This window comes from Balaenoptera acutorostrata, chromosome 3, assembly GCF_949987535.1.
Source record: "Balaenoptera acutorostrata chromosome 3, mBalAcu1.1, whole genome shotgun sequence".
Taxonomy (NCBI): Eukaryota; Metazoa; Chordata; class Mammalia; order Artiodactyla; family Balaenopteridae; genus Balaenoptera; species Balaenoptera acutorostrata.
The window spans coordinates 175,298,695-175,314,720 of record NC_080066.1 but is presented as its reverse complement, the minus strand read 5'-3'; the positions used below and the strand labels follow the sequence as shown (position 1 = coordinate 175,314,720).

The 16,026-nt window shown below is 37.4% G+C and overlaps 1 protein-coding gene across 6 annotated transcripts in view; it reads right to left on the bottom strand.

Moving 5' to 3' along the window:
- The window catches only part of PAPOLA (poly(A) polymerase alpha), a 60,937-nt gene that overhangs the window by 32,012 nt on the left and 12,899 nt on the right, over positions 1-16,026 (bottom strand). For 5 of the 6 annotated variants that reach the window (XM_028165598.2, XM_028165599.2, XM_028165600.2 and 2 more), the window contains exons 2-9: positions 14,120-14,305; positions 13,524-13,590; positions 8,624-8,705; positions 6,888-6,997; positions 6,378-6,431; positions 1,929-2,040; positions 1,135-1,224; positions 906-1,044 (exon numbers count right to left, since the gene is read on the bottom strand). In XM_028165598.2, coding sequence (XP_028021399.1) covers positions 906-1,044; positions 1,135-1,224; positions 1,929-2,040; positions 6,378-6,431; positions 6,888-6,997; positions 8,624-8,705; positions 13,524-13,590; positions 14,120-14,305 — 840 coding nt within the window. The remainder of the gene's footprint in view (positions 1-905; positions 1,045-1,134; positions 1,225-1,928; positions 2,041-6,377; positions 6,432-6,887; positions 6,998-8,623; positions 8,706-13,523; positions 13,591-14,119; positions 14,306-16,026) is intronic. The other variant, XM_007178881.3, reaches the window with a different exon arrangement.

Here is a 16,026-nt window from a genome sequence, read left to right as displayed (position 1 = left end):
CATGTATGTGTAGCATTAAGAGAAATTCTGACATTTTTCTCATCAAACCTGGTTATATATAATTAAGTGCTATCAAATCCATAATTACAGAATGTGTATTGAAAAGTGTGGCACAGTTCTAAATTATAAATTGTCTCCAAGAACTCTAATTTTTATAAAATAACTAAAACTCTTTTTTCAGAGGGAGGAGGTACAGAGGTTGGCACACATAGGGAAGACAAATCTTTCAGATCAAGCTGATTAAAAACCAAGAACTCTAACCTTTTGGGCCAAAGCAACTAATGTGAAATAGCAATCTTTTATCTTACTTAAAAGAAATAATGGTTGACAAATGTGACCAGGCTGAAATGAAGGAGAGCATTAAAAAAAAATCTCTCCTGGGTTAATGACTAATCTCAAAGGGATGCTCAATTGCTTCTCAAGCACTTACAGTTATCCTTAAAAGCTTTATATACATTTACATCCGTAACATTCTACCAAAGATAAATGGGCAGCTGAAAGCAAAAAACAACCACAGGAAACTAATGGCCTATAGATCTAGAAGAATTCAAAGAGTAAATTAAAAGAGGTGGTATATATAAGTTTTATCCGAAGTAACTGATATCCACACCTATCAACTCATTGGATTTTAGCAGACATTATAGCTAAAATTCAGTTTATTTAGAGAGTAAGTTTACGCATGGAAGTACAAACAGCACCTGCCTTGTTATCCTGGGAAAGCTAGGGAAAAGGAATGGAATTTAGGTTTGCCATTTTATACACAACATGATCTCCCCAAGGCTACCTATTCTGCTACATCATGAACTAAAATTTGAATCTGAGACCAGCTGCAGAAATGCCATAGAAATAAGACTAAACTTCAGTGTCTACAATCAATTTTATTTTAATATAATCTAAACACATACCATTTAGAAAATACCAAGAAAAATTTATGTACAAGAGTTGATGCTATTGCATTTGGATAAAGCTGGCAAGTTCTTGCTACTAGCATAGCCCAGGAAACACCACCGAGGAAACCTAATATATTGGAATAGATGTTGTGGCCTGTTGATAAGGGAAAAGCAAAAAGAAAAGTTAGTGTTGAACAAAAGCTTAAACGTTGTTAATAAGCTAGCCAACAAATTCTGAACTCACGTTTGGCCCACAGTTTGATAGCTCTCAGGGTTAACCTGAAGTTGTCAATGTTTGGTACTAGATGTAAAATTTCATCGGTCACCCTGCAACCTGATTAATAGGAGTAAAAAAAAAAAAACAAAAAAAAACAGAACATTAAATCATCAAAAGTTTAATGATAATATTTCTTTTAAATTTTGAGACTAACATCAAATTAAATAAAAATTTACTTTGTAAAATCAGTAATGTTAATAAACAGGCAAATAAAAAATATAAAACTTTTATCTCCTATCACAAACACTACCCTAAAACCAAATAATCTGAACTGTAATCTGCTTTATTTCAAACTTTCAACCCATAATTAAAATGTCTTCCAGTTCAGAGAGAGTGAATAGGGCTTCATCCATTTAACTTTCCAAGAATTGTTCTTCAAGAGCATATTAACAAAACAATGCTAAAATAAGTGCGCAAATGTAACCCTTTTAAAAGCACAACACTTGAAAATGTTACAAAGGTTATCAGGATCAAAATTAGTAAGAGTTACGAGGTGAAACCTGAACCACTAGCAATAGAGTACAAACATCAGACAGTATTTAAACATCCCAGGAAGAAATAATAATGCAAGATGCCAATGATGTAACAAATTACTAAATGCTCCACTGCAGTCTAACTATTAAGTAAAAAGTTCATTTTATTTGACTCACTATGGATAAACAATACGGCCATTAAAAGCTTCATTATGAAGCTTGAGTTAAAAACTATTTCAAATTTGACCAAAACTGCTACTATGCAAAAGGAAGTAAGTTTTTACATACCGTTAAGACTTCTTATGCATCTTATATCTAAATTTTTAAGCAGACTGTCATCTCTTAAGTCCAAGTCTTCTGGAATAGTCTGCAGTGCTAATCTTGCAAACAAAATATCAATCTAAAACAAAAACAAAACAAAACATTCCATGTCTGCCTATTTTTAAGGCATTTCTTTAAAAAAGAAAGCACTTAATACTCCTTAAAACCAGGATCTTCTCATCAACTGTTAACATGACAACCCCTCCAAAAGTTCAAACAAAATTCTTACCACAGGTATTTTAACCAGATGTTAAAACATGGTAATACTAAACAGAACTTGTATAAATAGCTACTTGACATTTTAATCATACTAAGTTTAATTTACTAAGTTTGCTAAATGCAGATATACTGGATTACTTAAAACTGTTTAGTTCTCCACCTATATGAACTGTGAATTAACTATATCCTAAAAGGTGCCCAAATATAAGGCCAATATGGTTATATGTAGCCCAAATACACCTGTCAGTAAAAAGGGAACTTCTTATATTTAAGAACTTATGTATCTATAATATTCCAGTCTGTTTCTCCAACTTAGCTTTGACTAAATAAAAACAAAACAAAAACTGGCTAATTTTGAAGACTCATAGAATGCAACTGACAAAATTGTTTTCTTCCTTTTTTTCAAGGAAAGGTTGGGGGCAAAAGAAATTTGGCACAGATTTGGTAATTATTCCTCAGGGTATGATTTCATGGCTCCAAACTTTGAATGCTGCTAGAGAAACAAGCCTTTTATAAGATCACTTTAAAAATCAGTATTTTATATTTGCAAACGAAGCAACTGACAAAGGATTAATAAAATATAAATAAAATATACAAGCAGCTCATGCAGCTCAATACCAAAAAAACTGTACAGCTACATGTAAAAGAATGAAATTAGAACACTCCCTAACACCATACACAAAAATAAACTCAAAGTGGATTAAAGACCTAAATGTAAGGCCAGAAACTATCAAACTCTTAGAGGAAAACATAGGCAGAACATTCTATGACATAAATCACAGCAAGATCCTTTTTGACCCACCTCCTAGAGAAATGGAAATAAAAACAAAAATAAACAAATGGGACCTAATGAGACATAAAAGCTTTTGCACAGCAAAGGAAACCATAAATAAGACGAAAAGACAACCCTCAGAATGGGAGAAAATATTTGCAAATGAAGCAACTGACAAAGGATTAATCTCCAGAATATACAAGCAGCTCATGCAGCTCAATATCAAAAAAACAAACAACCCAATCCAAAAATGGGCAGAAGACCTAAACAGACATTTCTCCAAAGAAGATATACAGATCACTAATCATTAGAGAAATGCAAATCAAAACTACAATGAGAAATCACCTCACACTGGTCAGAATGGCCATCATCAAAAAATCTACAAACAATAAATGCTGGAGAGGGTGTGGAGAAAAGGGAACCCTCTTGCACTGTTGGTGGGAATGTAAATTGATAGGGCCACTATGGAGAACAGTATGGATGTTCCTTAAAAAACTAAAAATAGAACTACCATACGACCCAGAAATCCCACGGTATGAGAAAACCATACTTCAAAAAGAGTCATGTGGGGCTTCCCTGGTGGCGCAGTGGTTGAGAATCTGCCTGCTAATGCAGGGGACACGGGTTCGAGCCCTGGTCTGGGAAGATCCCACATGTCACGGAGCAGCTGGGCCCGTGAGCCACAATTGCTGAGCCTGCGCGTCTGGAGCCTGTGCCCCGCGACGGGAGGGGCCGCGATAGAGAAAGGCCCGCGCACCGCGATGAAGAGCGGTCCCCGCACCGCGATGAAGAGTGGCCCCCGCTTGCCGCAACTGGAGAAAGCCCTCGCACGAACCGAAGACCCAACACAGCCAAAAATAAATAAATAAATAAATAAATTAAAAAAAAAAAAAAAAAAGAGTCATGTACCACAATGTTCCCTGCAGCACTATTTACAATAGCCAGGACATGGAAGCAACCTAAGTGTCCATCGACAGATGAATGGATAAAGAAGATGTGGCACATATATACAATGGAATATTACTCAGCCGTAAAAAGAAATGAAATTGAGCTATTTGTAGCAAGGTGGATGGACCTAGAGTCTGTCATACAGAGTGAAGTAAGTCAGAAAAAGAAAAACACCATATGCTAACACATATATATGGAAAAAAACAAAAAGGTTCTGAAGAACCTAGGGGCAGGACAGGAACAAAGACACAGACGTAGAGAATGGACTTGAGGACGCCTGGAGGGAGAAGGGTAAGCTGAGACGAAGTGAAAGAGTGGCATGGACATATATACACTACCAAATGTAAAACAGGTATCTAGTGGGAAGGAGCCGCATAGCACAGGGAGATCAGCTGGGTGCTTTGTGACCACCTAGAGGGGTGTGGGGTAGGGAGGGTGGGAGGGAGACACAAGAGGGAGGAGATACCGGGATATATGTATATGTATAGCTGATTCACTGTGTTATACAGCAGAAACTAACACACCATTGTAAAGCAATTATACTCCAATAAAGATGTTAAAAAAAAATCAGTATTTTAAGAGCTTGCTGTGAAAAATCATTTAAACATGCACCTACGAGATAGGAAAAAACTGTACGTTTACACAAATAAGTACCTGTGGTATAGCCTAAATTTTCCAATGATACACATTCCAAAATCCAGTATCTCCCCTAATTTAGACAGAAATAAAGACTATATGCTCACAGAAAAAAAAAAAAAAAGGTAACTCAAAAAGTAACTCAGGGGCTTCCCTGGTGGCGCAGTGGTTGAGAATCTGCCTGCTAATGCAGGGGACACGGGTTCGAGCCCTGGTCTGGGAAGATCCCACATGCCACGGAGCAGCTGGGCCCGTGAGCCACAATTGCTGAGCCTGCGCGTCTGGAGCCTGTGCCCCGCGACGGGAGGGGCCGCGATAGAGAAAGGCCCGCGCACCGCGATGAAGGGCGGTCCCCGCACCGCGATGAAGAGTGGCCCCCGCTTGCCGCAACTGGAGAAAGCCCTCGCACGAACCGAAGACCCAACACAGCCAAAAATAAATAAATAAATAAATAAATAAGAAAATCCTTTAAAAAAAAAAAAAAAAAGATTTAAAAAAAAAAAAAAAAAAAAAAAAGTAACTCAGTAATAACAAGCACATTAAATATTTCTAGTAACCATTTGACTTTTATCTCCATCTTGAAAAGTTTACACAATTGAGTTGGTTTTCCACCCCAAAATAATCTCCCCTTTGTTGGTAATGTTCTTTTTGGGAAAACAAGGCATCACCTACATTATGGTTGTTTTATATTTATTTAAACACTGAGTAAATCAAAGCTGCCTGAACTTGATAATCCTTTACTAAATCTAACATCTTATGTCTACTTATTAAGATTAGTCATATTTCATAGAAGATAGAGTTGGGCACCTTATGCAGCAATTATAGAAACCACTTTTTTTTACAGAACAATGAAGTATTATTCTTCCATTTCTGAAATTTTATAACCGCCATTATTACTATGAGTGACTTTCCAGTACCAGTATGTATGGCAGAAGTAACATAAATAAAGTTGCTTCAGGGTCAGCTTTGTTGCAACTACTTTCATTACACACATTGAAAACATCAAAGAGAACTGCACATCATCTCAAGAATCTGAGCTCAGAGCTTCCCTGGTGGCACAGTGGTTAAGAATCCGCCTGCCAAAAAAAAAAAAAAAAAAAAGAATCTGCCTGCCAATGCAGGGGACACGGGTTCAAGCCCTCGTCCGGGAAGATCCCACACGCCGTGGAGCAACTAAGCCCATGCGCCACAACTACTGAGCCCGCGTGCTGCAACTACTGAGCCCATATGCCACAACTACTGAAGCCTGCATGCCTGGAGCCCGTGCTCCGCAACAAGAGAAGCCACCGCACCGCAACGAAGAGTAGCCCCTGCTCGCCGCAACGAGAGAAAGCCCGCGCACAGCAACAAAGACCCAATGCAGCCAAAAATAAAAACAAATAAATAAATAAATAAATTTATTAAAAAAAAGAATCTGAGCTCATATATCCTTCCCTATCAGAAAATATTTCAGCATGCATGACATCAGGTCACAATTTTCTCTCAACTCTTAAATATTTAATTTAAATGAAGCCAAAGTTCTACTTGCAAAAATATAGTTATATTACCTTAATGAGACTAAAAGCATATAAAATCTGCATATGGAAAAACTATCAATTAATCTGTTCTGTAGCAGCCATTTCACAGTCAGTACACTTCTGTCTATATTTTAACTCCTGGTTTCACTAGGCTCTTTTTTAAAAGAGACTACAAAGAGTAGGCTGTCACTTCCATTTCAAAAGAAACTTAATTCGTATTAATATCATACCAACTCACCAATTATAAACCTTTGAAATAAATCAAGTTTTTAACCTACACCTATCAAAATAACACACAGTAAGAACTGTTTATTTGAACCTTACCTCTATCCCATCAAAACACAGTTTGATAACTGGTACAAATGCCTCTTCAACAGCCTGTGGGAAAATTTAAAAATCAGTGTCTCTGAAAGTATACATTAGGGCTACACTAGCTTTAGTGCTCTTAAATGAATGCAGTACTGACATTGTTTAAACATAATTTACCACAACACCTGACAGAGACTAGGTTCTCAGTAAACAGCTTTAAGACTCGAGAATCCTAAGTCGCACAAGCCTAGGTTCAAATTCTTGATCTCTGCCACTCGGATATGTGATGGTGGCCAAGTTGCTTAATATTTATTTTGTTTGCCTCATTTCCTACTCTGTACATGAGATTACAGACTTATGATTTTACACTATTGTAAAGAATAAAACGCAAGCATACACATTAAGCTTAAAAGGGTCTGGCAAATTGCAAGAGTTCAATAAATTAATGGCTATACCATAAAACTCACTCAATTGACTAAACTGATTTTTATAACTCCTCCCCTTTCACTCTGAACATTTACGCACTCTTAAATCTTTTACTTCTTCCTGTAATTTCAACTTATCATAGAACGAGGTGAAAAAGTCACTTCGATCAACATGTCTTGGTGCAACACACAACGCATCAATATCGGCACCTAAAAAAAAAATTAAGCCCATCAACCACTGGTTACTATTACAAGAAAATTATTTTGCATCTTATCATGGCAGTATTTGATGTTGAAAGCCTGTTAACGTTACACTGATGAGCCTCTAAAAATGCATCCCTCTCCTTAAAAAAAAAATTACCAGTCAGTATAAGAAAAACATGACCCTAATTGATGGGAAATATTTTTTCCTGCAGCATTTTCTATTTGTAGTGGCCCAGGTGAACTGGGAGTCAAAGAAAGGTGACTCAGACAGGAACTCTTATGGTAAGAGAGGCAATTATGCAAGAATACACCCAACATCTTGGTGTCATTAGTCATAGCCACGTTCATTAGTGAAACAAAAAAATACAGTTATCATCTATACATTGTGACTGGTTTTTCCAGGCTCCTACCTGCACCTAAATGGGACCTATGCACTTCAAGAAGAACCAATGGCAAGAATCCAGAGGCAGACCATGGTAAGAACAGTTGTTATTAATTTAGTGCTTGATAGGAGGCCAGCACTGAGTACATAGGGAGAGCACAAAAAAGATGATTAAAATCAATAACTGGGATCATAAAAGGAAGAGATCAATATGGAATCTGGTCAACATAATCATTTTCCTAAAAGACTCAATACCTGAGGCACTAACTCTGAAGGCTATTTATCTGGCATATTCATGAAGGGGGAGAAGGGCATACAGTTCACAGGACACATCAAAAGCAAATGTACTACTTCCAGCACAGAGTAGTGGGAGATGGGGAGAAGGAATAATGCCACAACAGAGAGAACCCGACACTGGCAGATACTTTTAACAGAGGCTAGTGGCTAATGGTTGAAGAGTACAGCCTCGGACTGCCAGAGTTAGAATCCTAGCTCTGCCAGGAGACGGCTGGGAGCAACTGCTCAAGCTGTATTGCCTTTTTAAGTCTCAGACTCCTATTTGTTACATAAGAATAAATAAGATTATGAAGACCAAAAGCTTACTAACTATGCTCAGTAAAAAAGAAAGAGTTCGATAATGTTCTCTGCCATGATAACATTCTTATTGTATATTTATTTACACAGGGGAAAAAAACTACAAATGTAACTAAGAAAGTATTATTAGTGATTGTTACTGTGTTGCAGATACACATTTTTTTTGGTTTGTTTTTTCCTTAACTATTTCACAACTATAATACAGATTTTTTTCAAGCTTTAATTCATTTTTCTTCTGATTTCCAGAAGAAGATATCATTATTTTAATATCATTTTCTTCTGATATTCTTCAGGTAGAGGAAATGATATACAGAGCAGCACTGTCCAAAGTAACTCCCCAATGGGAAAAGTGTACTTCATGCGCTCTTTCCAGTATGGTAGCCACTAACCATATGTGATTATTTAACAATGAAAATGTGGCTACTACTACTGAGAAACTAAATTTTTTATTTTCCTTAATACTGCATTGGAGGGTACAGGTATGAAAGGTATCATTTTACATCTTTCTTCTTACCAAATTTAGGCTCCCTGAAGTACTCTCTTCCATGCAAACCTAAGCTGTATAATACACTGCAAGTAACTGAGATGGATGTGTCATTATAATTTTTAAAAAATTAAAAAGTATTCCTTCTCAAGATAATTAAAACAATATTTACCTTTTGTATGTACTCCTAATCTATAAGATCCAAATGTAAATATTTTTCCACCAACATTTTCAATTACAGATTGTGGAAGATTCTGTTGAAGCAAACAAAAAATAGTTATTTTGCCAGTGGAGCACAAAGGTAACTATTTCAAATAACACTGTACATTTAAACAAAAAAAAAACAAACCCAAGTAAGATTTCTATGCAAATTTATATAGAGGGTAAACAAACTATAAGCTCTACAAAATACCAGGCCTTCACCGATCAACCTAACTTGAAATTTAAGCAATTTTCAACTTTCAATTAGTGTTAGAATTTTGCCACATTTTTGGAAACTGCTATAAAGACTGTGGTAGAGGAGATCATGTGATTCCACAGAAGCAATGTTAGAATCAGGAATTTTATTCATGATAAGGTGCTGCATAAATCATGAACGTTAGAATACTACAAAAACACATTCTGATTGCTTAAAAGATCATATTCAATGATTATACCAAATATGCCACAGTACATTAGACTATAATTTTACTGCATCAAAAGTGACTTTAAGGCCAATAAGGCTACGTTTAATAGTTTAGTAGGCTTTAGTGGGATGATTTTGAGCAGAACTAAACTTATTGATGATTTCTTAGAGTAGAAACACCAGGAATGAGGAGAAAGGAAAGCACTTAAAAATCATCTTCCTGGGGGCTTCCCTGGTGGCGCAGTGGTTGAGAATCTGCCTGCCAATGCAGGAGACACAGGTTCGAGCCCTGGTCTGGGAAGATCCCACATGCCGCGGAGCAGCTGGGCCCGTGAGCCACAACTACTGAGCCTGCGCGTCCGGAGCCTGTGCCCCGCCAACAAGAGAGGCCGTGATAGTGAGAGGCCCGCGCACCGCAATGAAGAGTGGCCCCCGCTCGCCACAACTGGAGAAAGCCCTCCCACAGAAACGGAGACCCAACACAGCCAAAAATAAACAAATAAGTAAATAAAATTAAAAAAAAAAAATCATCTTCCTGACCCTGGTACGACTATAAAGTACTATGGAGAATACTTAACCGCCCTTGGTGTTAAGGATAATGTCTCTCCACAAAATAAAAAAACCAACCAAATCTTAATGTGTGCTAGATCAATGTTTCTCTTTACTTTCTAATTCCTCAGTAAAGTCTTACTCAGTAGGAGAACATGAAAGAGACCACTCTTCCCCACCACCCTCCCAAAGTGACATAAATTGTTACTTCATACTCCAACAACCCTAAAAATAAATTGTAAAAGGCTCAGGGGATTCCCTTGTTTTTTAAGGGCACACTTAATCATCACTTATAGAAAACAGGCAATCTAAATGTGTAGTATTACATTTTTTAAAAGTAGACACCACCATCTCTTCCTATGTTTAGGTATTTTAAAAACCACTTGTACAGTTGGCTTGGTTATTTAAATTAAGCCAGCAAGATGTGTGCAGAAATATGCCTACAAAGGAAAATAGAAAGAAACTACCTGAGAACAACGTCCTGTGGACAGCTCTAGTAAAACACAAACCTCTCGGATAGGCACCCTCCAGGAGAAGTGTCCAATGCAGTAGGCACTAGCTATGTTTCACTTTCACCTGAAATGCAGCTAGGGTGGCTGAGGAGTAGAATGTTTAATTCTAGTTAATTTAAACTGAAATAGCCAAGTGTGGCTGGTGGCTACTGTATTAGACATTAGTATGTTTATAGCTATTACAGCTGTAACCCAGAAATTAAGATTTCTTAATTAACATCACAGAAGAACTTTTCAATTGCAAATCTTTTTTAAGTCTCAGGATATTAGATGGCAAACAAATCAAACAACTTAAGTAAAATTCATATTTTATATAAATTTTCCCCAAAATATTAAAAATTAATTGTAACTATACATCAAAAACCAGTGGTTCTCGGGACTTCCCTGGTGGTCCAGTGGTTAAGATTCCATGCTTCCACTGTAGGGGGTGCAGGTTCAATCCCTGGTCAGGGAACTAAGATTCCACATGCCACCAAAAAAAAAAATCAGTGGTTTGCTACTGATTTAACTGGAGATATTTTTGGTTGTCACAATCTGGGGAGAGCAGACAGGCAGCATCTAGTTGGAAGGATGCTGCTTAACATCTTCCAGGACAGTTCCTAAAAAAGAAATATGTGAGGAATTCCCTGGTGGTCCAGTGGTTAGGACTCCACACTTTCACTGCCAAGGACGTGGGTTCAATTCCCTGGTCGGGAAACTTAAGATCCCACAAGCCGCGCGGCGTGGCCAGAAATGAAAGAACTACGTGGTCCCAAAATATCAACAGTGTCAACATCAAGACATCCTGTATCAGGTCTTAAAACCAAGCAGCTGAGGAAGAAATTCTCCCTAGAAAAACAGATACAAAAGATCAAACTTGTAAAGCCTAACCCCTAAAGTCCCATTCTCTAACCAATTTACTACCTACATACAGAGTTAGGCTACAGAGAAAAGGACACAGGCAAATTTGATTAGGAATGAGCATTAATTTCATTAATCCAAACAATTTTTCTTACCCTCAAGAAAACCAGCAGGAAGAAGTGTATCAAGAGTTACCAGTTAGGGCTTCCCTGGTGGCGCAGAGGTTAAGAATCCTCTTGACAATGCAGGGGACACGGGTTCGAGCCCTGGTCCGGGAAGATTCCACATGCCGCGGAGCAACTAAGCCCGTGCACCACAACTACTGAGCCTGCGCTCTACAGTCCACAAGCCACAACTGCTGAAGCCTGCACGTCTAGAGCCCGTGCTCCACAACAAGAGAAGCCACCGCAATGAGAAGCCCACGCACTGCAACGAAGAGTAGCCCCCGCTCGCCGCAACTACAGAAAACCCACACACAGCAACGAAGACCCAACACAGCCAATTAATTAATTAATTAATTTTTAAAAATAGAATTACCGGTTAAAGAAACTAACTAGGCACTCAATTACTGAAACAAAACTATCAATGAGATAGTACTCTTGTTTCACATTAAATAAATCTAAGTTCTGGCCTTACAACAGTTTTCAACTTAAATGTCTAAGAAAAAGCCATTAAAAACAAAGCTGTGTTTCCTATACAAGATTAAAGAATCACTAAGTTCAATAAATGAGTAAAAATACTTAAACCTGGACATCCTTTGCTCAGCTCAAAAAGAAATTCTTTTCAAAATATCATTTTTATCAAAACTCTATCAATGACAAACATGTAGTATACATGGAGTCCCCAGTTTAGAATATTCTGGTTGCTAAAGTTTTAATCAGTTGCTTTGAAATATATATACACTGCTTTAAGAAAACAATATTATAAGTTTGACTAAAGCCAGAAGACTTTAACTTACTTTTCTTCTACCTTGATATCTTCTCTCAGGTTTTCTTCTACCTTTGGTCCTCTTACCATCAATTTTTCAGCTGTACTACAGACTAAATACGCATTTTGTACTACCCTGGAAAAATGACCACTATTTACAGAGTTTTTTAAAACTGGCTTCTAAACACAACTTTACGAATACATTTCCAGAGAACAAACATATGGACACCAAGGGGAGAAAGTGGCCGGGGCAGGGGTGGGGGGGGTGGGGGGGGCGGTGAATTGGGAAATTGGGATTGACATACATACACTAATAAGTATAAAATACACAACTAATAAGAACCTCCTGTATAAAAAAATAAATAAAATAAAATTTAAAAAAAACACAAAAAACTACATTTCCTTTACCAGAAGCCTATTCATGGATTCAACAGTTGTATGATTTTCTTTTAAAAAGTTATTAGAGGGCTTCCCTGGTGGTGCAGCGGTTGAGAATCCGCCTGCCAATGCAGGGGACACGGGTTCGAGCCCTGGTCCGGGAAGATCCCACATGCCGCGGAGCAACTAGGCCCGTGAGCCACAACTACTGAGCCTGCGCATCTGGAGGTTGTGCTCCGCAACAAGAGAGGCTGCGACAGTGAAAGGCCCGCGCACCGCGATGAAGAGTGGCCCCCACTCAGCGCAACTAGAGAAAGCCCTCACACAGAAACGAAGACCCAACACAGCCAAAAATAAATAAATTAATTAAAAAAAAAAAGTTATTAGAAACTCAAAGAATGTTTATAAAAAACTAAATAGATAATTCAGTTTGAGTCTAACATCTGAAGGCCTAAAAAATGCTCATTGTTGCAGAATTCCTTAAAAGGTAATGAGATTCTCAAATACTTAATAAACATGTTTAATACATTTTTTTCCCCTAAGTGAAGCAAATGTTTTCCTGAACTCAGTTGTCAACCCACAATTTATCCAAATGACAACGTTACGTTGTTCTGAGAAGAGCGGGCACAAATATGGCACAGACACCACCCAGCATCTATCAAACCACCGTCTGTAAAGAACCTGACTTATTTCGTGCTGTGTGTGAATGTGGTCCAGCATAGAAGGTAGACTCAAAACCAGTCAACTTTTTTCTTGATAACATGAAAAACATTTCACTACTTTGCCTCAAAATTAAGCACACTCATCTGTCTGTAACAACCGTGTTTAATACATTTTTAAAGCACCTTTTGAGGGAAACATTATTTCTGTGAAGCGTGTAAGTAATTACTGAGCTTTGAAGTGTTACAACCAAAAGTATTTATAAAATCACTGAATTCAGTTCAGTTTTTCCTGCTTTCAAAATAGCTAGGTACCGGGACTTTCCTGGCGGTCCAGTGGTTAAGACTCTGCCCAATGCAGAGGACTCAAGTTTGATCCCTGGCTGGGGGACTAAGATCCCACATGCTGCGCGGCGTGGCCAAAAAACCCCCCAAAAAACCCCCAAAAAAGCTAGATACCAAATACAAATTCTGCTGTCAACAGTCTAAAACACATTCCACATTCAAGACTCTAAATAGCTATATAAGACAATTGCTGCGTTCAGCTGGCAAATTACTTCCTATACAATTAAGTCACCTTACCTTGATTTCACTGATTTCTCGTATCCACTCTTTTACCAGGTTATTTAATTTTCCCAAAATTAAAATCCTGTTGATAGAGCAAATATCAATCAAGTATCAAGTTGTTTGTTATTCTAGATCACTACTAATTAAAATGAAAAAGCTTTCAATAGATGACTTCCTAAATTTTAACCAGTTTTTAAGTTATCAGAAAGAAAGTTTATAGTAGTTAGCTATATGTAGGCACTGTTACACTGGGTGACGCATTCCTCTAGCTGAGCAAGGCATTCCCCTTTCTCCTGACAATGCTATAGTACTATACTAACCAAAAGTATCACAAATCAAAATTAAGGGAACAGAACTTTATATAGACGAAAAGTTTTTTCTACATATCACTTGTTTGAAACAGACATATATTGGGGAGAATAATTCTAACTTGCTGAGTTCCTCAAAATTAGTTTATTATGTTAATAAAAAATTATAACTTAAAAAAAGATATACATATACACTAATATGTATAAAATGAATAACTAATAAGAACCTGCTGTATAAAAAAATAAATAAAATTCAAAAAAATAGAAGATATATACACACACACACACCCCACACACACTGACCTGCGCTGCAGTTCCTCTTCCTCTTCAAAAACGCCAAAAGGCTTCAGAGTCTCAATTAGTTTCTGGGTAAGCAGGCAGTCAGTCTCCTTGGGGGCTGCTAAGCTGATGGGAGAGGTAATGCCATAGTGCTTCTGTGGCGGCTGTGTTTGCTGTGATCCCTGCGTTGTAACTGGACTGCAAACAGAACTGGATAAAATTACTGTCAAAAAATTTCTACAATTTAAAACTAATCAGCATGACTAGAAAAAAATGCTTTAGTAAAATGCATTTCTAAACATAGTTGGTTCCCTGCCATACCACAAAAAACTTTCAATACATTTTGTTTGCTTTAAAACAAAAAGTAACACAAAAATTAAGTGATGAAAACATTAGTTCTCCTCCCACTCCAAGGATTTTAACTGTGTCACTATCTAAATATCTAAATAAACTATAAATAAGAATCCAGATCAGGGACTTCCCTGGTGGCGAGGTGGTTAAGAATCCGCCTACCAATGCAGGGGACACAGGTTCGAGCCCTGGTCCAGGAAGATTCCACATGCTGAGAAGCAATTAAGGCCGTGCGCCACAACTACTGAAGCCCACGTGCCTAGAGCCCGTGCTCTGCAACAAGGGAAGCCACGGCAATGAGAAGCCCGTGCACCGCAACGAAGAGTAGCCCCCGCTCGCCACAACGAGAGAAAACCCACGTGCAGCAACAAAGACCCAATGCAGACCAAAAAAAAAAAAAAAATCCAGATCAAAACAGAATCCAGATAAAATAAATTGCTAGAGAAAATGCAATCTAGGACATAGTGGACTTCTGAGAAATTTTACTTACTCCTTACTTCTTGAAAAGGAGCCAAAATCTATCAAATTGTTACTTCTAAAGAGATGAGGATAGATATAAAAACACTATTCTACCAATACAACAGACTCCCCCAAATGGAATTTCACATCTGACTTGCAATGAATAAAACTCATAGATAATGAGGCAAATAACATAAACATAACTTGGATGGGAAGAACTATATTCACACTAAGCTTGTTACAGAATTTTTGGTGAGAGATTTACACTTCAACAATGACTAGTCAAAAGTTTTTCCGTTTTAAGAGCAATTCCAGATTTTTACAGCCAATAGGGTTTTAATATAACTGGTGAAAAGGTATAGCACGCTCTAAAGAAAGGCTTCAGGAAATTAATCGGACTCAATTATTTTTTGGTGAAACCAATTCTTATTTTTTTTCCTCCCTTTTTAAATCGATGGACAGGGACTCTAAAGATAAGCAGCACAATCATTAACTAGAAACTAGCTGGTCAAATAACATGCAGAACCAGGTAAGGACTAAGGAAGACGCTAACATCTGAATCAGTTATCTGCCCCAAATTCTGTTCCTTAAGAAATAATTTATACACACACACACCTACTTTTTTTCAAGTTCTAAATATATATATATATATACTTTTAATTAAAGTGCAATAATCTACTAAAGCAATAAGATACCAGAATCCTATGGCAGGTAAGTCCCATTATGAATTTACTACCTATCCCTGGGTTCTGGTTTATACTATGACTGCAGGACTATGTTTTATATTTTGTCTTCTGATATCAACAGAAAACCTAAGAATGCCAGGAAGCCCATAGTGTTTGTTACTATTAGTCACTAGGCTGTATAGCATTTAATCAATGCTTCCTAAACTAGTTATACATTGTCTCAATTTTAATTCAGATTTTATAGTAACATTTGCTGAATAAATATGAGTCAGATTTATTATCTTACAGCAATTAACTTATGTCTCATCACTTCCTCCTACTACTTTAAATTGCACAGCTATACACGGCTATGATGTTAATTCAGAGCTGCGGATCCACGTGAGCACCAAGCAACCTCAAAAGACTAAATATCTTAATGTTCTATTTTTCAAATTT